This window comes from Otolemur garnettii, unplaced genomic scaffold, assembly GCF_000181295.1.
Source record: "Otolemur garnettii isolate 467f Iridium unplaced genomic scaffold, OtoGar3 scaffold00108, whole genome shotgun sequence".
NCBI lineage: Eukaryota > Metazoa > Chordata > Mammalia > Primates > Galagidae > Otolemur > Otolemur garnettii.
Window position 1 is genome coordinate 1190614 of NW_003852503.1, and position 6347 is coordinate 1196960.

Below are 6347 nucleotides of genomic sequence, written 5' to 3' on the forward strand. Positions count from 1 at the left end.
GCCAGGATGGCGCACGCTCGGTGGCTCATGATGACAGTGTAGCGTAGAGGGTAACATATGGCCACGAAGCGGTCATAGGCCATTACCGTGTAGAGGAAACACTCAGTGCAGCCCAAGAAATGGTAGAAGAAGAGCTGGGACACGCAGCCTGCATAGGAGATGGTGCGGCTGTTCCCCGAGAGGTAGAACAGCATCTTGGGGGAACTGACAGAAGGGAAAAATATGTCAAAAATAGACAGCTTGCAGAGGAAGAAGTACATGGGCGTGTGAAGGCGGGAGGAGGAGACGATGGCCAGCAGGATGAGCAGGTTCCCCATCAGGGTGAAGATGTAGAAGGACAGGAACAAAACAAAGAGAGTCGTCTCCAGGCCCTCAGTGTGGGGAATGCCCAGCAGGATAAATTCAGTCACCGCTGAGCGATTCCTCATAGCTGTGCGTCCATCCGACCTTGAAACCCTCAAGACCCCATGGTCTGAAACACCGATGTCAAATGATCAGCTTTTTGCAGATGAGGGCATTGGCTGTATTTTTAACATGCAACAACCTGCTTTCTTTTGAAGAGCAAAAGTGAGATCTTTCGAAAAACGTCATGTAATAAGAAGTTCCTATTTCAAGAATCAGTCTGTTCAACTCATGAAAAGGAAGTTTTTTATTGGCAGACACTTAGCTTCTATAGCAAGATTGGAAGTTGAGAGACATTCAAAGCCTCCTCAAGTTAGAAACTATTTTATCTATTAATTTCCTGTTCATATTGCATCCTCTCACCTAGTGGGCACAATGGAAGGGTATATAGCACCCTCCCTGGGGAAGGGCTTACCTTTACTCAAACTTTACCTAACAAATGCAAACAGTGTGACCTAATCATTTGCACCTTCATATTAACCTGAAATTTAAAAAAGAAATCATTTTACCATGGATATCGAATGGATAGGAGAATACTCTGAGTATTTTCGTATGTTAAATGTAAATGTCTCTGTGTAGCAAACTCCCACTATTCATTACCCTCTGCAAAACAGGAGAAAAACAATTATATGTATTAGAAATAAGAACACATAATATGAATTCTAGCATTGCTTTTTATTAGCTAGACTAGTTAAAACAATTTACACAAAGTCTTTCTACACAAATGGAAAGCATAACTATTATAATAACATTAGTGACAAAATATATCCTGGTATTATAGGAAGGTTTATAAAATATCTGTGAAAGTGTCTAGTAATGAAAAGTTTTTGGTTTTGTATCTTAAACTTAGCTCTTTACGTGATATCCTTTAATGCTGGTCTTCTCATTAGGGGCATTAATGTTTTATTAAATAATATTATTGGATAGACTTGGATCATATCCTCTTCAGATTACATCCTTCCGTACATCTTGAGAGGTCTCAGATCCCCAATTCTATCAGAAGATGGAGCTCTGGTTCTTCTGGTTCTTTTAGTTTTTTCTAAGGGTAGTTAATGCAACTCTGAAATATTAAGGAAAAAAGAAGAAACCCAGTTAGCAATCAGGAAAGCATCTGGTTGATGTTACTGTGACATATTAATGTAAGAAATTCAGTGACCCAGATAAAGGCAAAGAACAGCATTAATGAGGTGGGGTATACAAGTCAGGAGCAGGATATGGCACCTGTACAGTACAGAGTCCTCTTCATCTCATTACTCAGTAATAATAATAAATCATATGGAATAATTATACGTGTATATATGTAATATGTAACATTTGATGAATACATTCTGAGGATTGGTTCAGCACTTTTTTTTTTTTTTTTTTGCAGTTTTTGGCCGGGGCTGGGTTTGAACCCACCACCTCCGGGAAGATGGGGCCAGCACCCTACCCCTTTGAGCCACAGGTGCCGCCACAGCACTTTTAAATGTATGTTTTAACATACCTATGGAGAAGAAACTACTATTATTGTTACTATTCTCCTCCACACATGAAAAAGCTTAGAAAGCTTAGAAAAATTAAGCAAGTTGCCCAAAGTTGCAAAGCTATGTGACAGATACGTTTCGGTCCATTGTTTCCTGCCCTTCATGTCAGGAAAATTTTCCCTCTGTTTCCCTCTGCCTTTGTGGAAAGCCTGTTCCCACTGCTGACAATGATGCCCTTCCCGGCAGATTCACATCATTGCTTTAGAGGAAAGTGGGGAAAGTTCTCACCTCTTAGTGCCTCCTGGTTGTCTGCAGTCCTGACTTTAGAGAATGCTTGGTTAATATTTAATTTAGATTTGAAGATAATATTATCAGCTTTTTTTTTTCAGCCCTGTGACACCACACCTTAGTCTCTGGAGCGCTCAGGTTGTAGAGCCACATTCTCAAGTAGGAACGTAGCCTTACCACTGAAAAGCATTTCTAAAGAGAAAGACCAGGGCAGAATGAGTCACCTGCCTACCAGCCTAGAACAGGACGAAAGTGAAGACTGTAAAGAGAGTGACATTCTGGGCAGCACCTGTGGCTCAAAGGAGTAGGGCACTGGCCCCACATGCTGGAGGTGGCAGGTACAAACCTAGCCCCAGCCAAAAAGTGCAAAAAAAAAAAAAAAGAGAGTGACATTCTGAGGGAGAAAGGCCTCCAAGAATCTATTCTTTGTTACTAATTCCAACTCACTTTTAGTAGTCTTGCTGGGCAACTCAAGTTCCTGTGTGCTCTTCATTCCCTTCCCTTAGTCATCAAAGGCTCTCAGAGATCTTTGGTTCCTGCCTATAATCAGAAAACATGATAGTCTTTGATTTTATGTTCTTGTTTGATTTTTAAGTTCACTTGGAGAAGAAGTTCCCCCAAAGACCAGGAAGGTCCCATGTGTTGTTGACTCCCTAAGGCATGAGAGGCAGAGGGTCACAGGGAGACATGGGGAGAAGTTCAGATACTCACACTGCCCACCTTGGATCACTGTCAAGCATCATAGCGTGATCCCACATTTACGGTTTCTGAACAGTGCACCACATGCCCCAAACAAAGGAGCGTAATCCTCATGTTTATAAAGGACCAAGTCTCACAGGGTTTGTACGTGTGCACACCGACTCTCCCTGGATTGCCATCTCAGAAGTCTGTTTTCGGATCCCCTTAATCCCTCCCTGGAACTCAGCGTTAGCTCTGAGGGAGCAATTATTTTGTTAACCTTTTTCATCATCCAATCCTGAAATAAAAGTAGTGACATCATCAGAAAACAATGCTCTGAAGGGGAAGTATTTTCCTCCAAGATTGTCTGCCTAATAGAATACACTCATAGACTCCAGTGTTAACATTAGATCACCAGCAATGCTGTCCCTTTGCCTGGTCATCTTTTAAATCTTCAAGCTTTTACTGATACCCCTTGTCTCATCACTTTTTAAATTATATATACATCCATTAACTACATAGGTATTTCTAATAAATATCAATATTCAAGACAGAAACCAATCAGGCGATAAATATTTATTCTCCTTCTATTATCAGTATCAGGCCATTATTCCTAAAGAAAACTATTCACCTACTGGACACAATCCTAGGAGGAGAACCATTATAAATAAAGGAGCTATAAACTATCTCAAATGAAAAATCCTCAACTAAATAGCTCATTTTTAATTAACAATCCACTGTTACCATATGCTGTCATGCTAAATTTTTAATTCACTATCACATTTAAGGTCCAAGAGAAATTTTATAAAGTAGGTGATACTATTTAGCAAAGACACTGAAAAACAGATTGAATAACTTAAAGGTTACACAACTAGAAAGTAAGTGATCTGAGACGCTAATTTAAAAACCGATGTTTTTAAGCCTGTGCTATAATGAATTCCAGAGATTTGGGTCTTGGCACCTAGAGGAGAGAAAGAGATAGAATACGGTCTTCAAATGCTTGCCTAGCTGTTGGGTAGCCTTAATATGAGGCGTTGTAGGCAGAGACTCGGGAATAATTGGAAGATACAATAGATTTATTTTCAGAGGAAAAAGGAATTAGAAAATGGACATCTAAGAAATAAGCAACCTGATATAATTATGTCACCACTTAAAATATTTAAAAAGATGTAGAGAGAACCATCTCTCAGGTATACCATTGAAATAATTCCAATTAGAATTGAGTTAAAGGTGTAATTGGGAAGTTATGTAATTTTATTTTTACCATAAAACTTTTCAATGATACTGACCTACCACATTAAAAAGAAAAGTTTTAAATGGATGATGGTAATTCCACTATTATAGCAAAAGCAGGTATAAATAGGTCCATAGTAGTTTCAAAAGTTAGAGCAGTATTACTATTATTGTACCAAGACTATTGCTGAAGCATTTTAAAAGAAAAGAAATATGTTGTGAATGGAGGACAGATACTACTCAAACAGGGCCTCCCTGGCTAAAAGTGGCCTGTTGAGGATGTCTTAGTAAGTAGAGCACAGTTTTAATAAAAGCTAGCATTTACTGTGCATTTGTGTTGAGGGCTCTGCATGTATTCTCTCTTCCAATTCTTACCAGAAATCTATTAGCCAGCTTATACATATGTATCTCCCCTATTTTTAGTAGTAGAAAATTTAATGTCAAAGAGTTTAAGCAAAGTAACCAAGGTACGAGAGTTGGTTAAATAACAGAGCTGTGTCTCCAATCCAGAATGTGTAACTTCTCCATCTTGGTTCATTACTAGTTCTGATTTTCAAATACTCATAACTAATATCACCTAACATTTGTAGTTGACCTAGTTTTCCAATGCACTTTTATGTGGTCTTAATTAGCTTTAAGAATTGTGTAAGGTGATGCTACTTAACCTCCTTTTACAAACAAGGGCATTAAGACTCAGAGCAACTGTGACTTTCCCAAAACGAGGCAGTGGAAGAGCCCAGGCATTCCCAAGCTTAGCTCTGTTACCATTCCCTCACAACTGCTTCCAAAAATGACTCCATATAGAAGACAGCTGTCCTTGGATGAGAGATTTATTAATAGATTCATTTGGAGATCTGGAGAAGTCTTCTGTATATCCTCCTAATTATTACTGTTTTAATATTGTATTCACTGACAAGATTATGGCCTCAAAATATAAAAAGAGAGAGAGAGGGAGAGAGAGACTCTTCAGCTCTTAGGGAATAAGAGCCAACAGATAATTCTGAACAGAGCTATCTTTCCATGGTATCACTTTCTCCCATCTCAGCTAAGGAGTGGGGGACAGCTAAGAAACATTTGTGAAAGTCACAGCTGAGGGACACAGACCCTCCGAAGGCTAATATTTAATTATAAGATTATAGAATGTTTCCCCTTAACATACCTTGCCACCAAACCAATAGATCTTCAGTATAACACCAGTAGATTAGAACTGAAAGAGCCCCAAGATACAGAGGAACAGCATTTGTGGATGACTGCAGTCAGTAGGCAGGAAAAAATAAGGAGAATAGAGGATTTGGAAGCTACTGGCACCTTCAGCAAAAACAAACAAAAAACATTAAACTCAGCCAAACCCATGGCCATATTAACACAAAACCTGATGAAAGTCTCAACTCAATTCTTATTACCTAATACTTCATGTCTGACTTGCAACAGAAAACTCCGAGACACACTAAAAAACAGTCTGAAAAGAAAAAACAAGACATAGAACCAAACTCAAATATAACAAAACTGTTAGAATTACCAGACAGGAAATTTTAAATGACTGTGGTTAATGTAAGGATTCTAATAGAAAAGGTGGGCCATACACATGAACACACGGGTAAACAGAGGGAAGAAGACTCTAAAAGGAATTAATAAGAAATCTACCTTTGACTCTTTTCTCTGTCAAAGAATAAGACTCTTACCTTTTAAAGTCTTCTAATTATCAGTTTGATTAAGTGAGTGACTAACTTTATGGTCAACTGTGATCCTGTTTTACGAAAAGTGTTTTTGGTTAAAAAAAAAAGGTTAAGCAGAAAAATAAGTACTGTAAAAAAAAAAATCTTGTGTGGGAAAACTTTGTCCTGAAATAGAATAGATACTGGAATTTTGCTTTTCAGTAGGTTCTTAGTCTCGGTGATTCCAAGACTGAATCCATGGACCACAAATCAGTGGGAAGACAGGATTTATTTACAGTAAGGAATACAGAAGGGCCAGAGGTCCTGGCAGAGAGAGAAAAGTCCAGTTAGGAGAGAAAAGCTCTCTCTCCCTGTCTGTCTGTCTGTGCCTAGGCTTTTTGTCTAGTGACGTGGGGCCCTCAGTAGTTACATTTGTGTCTGGGACATCTGTGTGGGACATGTCTGGAACAACATGTCTGGGGCATTGTGTTTGGGGCATGTCTGGCCCTAGGTAGTTACATTTAGCCTGTCTAGGACTTCTGTCTGGGACATGTCTGGAACAACATGTCTGGGCTATTGTGTTTGGGGCATGCCTGGCCCTCAGTTGTTACATTTAGCGGGCTTGGTA

The 6347-nt window shown here is 39.2% G+C and overlaps 1 protein-coding gene across 1 annotated transcript in view; it reads right to left on the reverse strand.

Annotated features, from left to right (window-relative positions):
• Positions 1-428, reverse strand: part of LOC100951699 (olfactory receptor 149-like) — a 931-nt gene extending 503 nt beyond the window's left edge. The window contains 1 exon segment of the mRNA XM_023517349.1: positions 1-428. Within this exon segment, the coding sequence (XP_023373117.1) occupies positions 1-428 (428 nt within the window).
• Between the last annotated feature and the right edge of the window lie 5919 nt (positions 429-6347).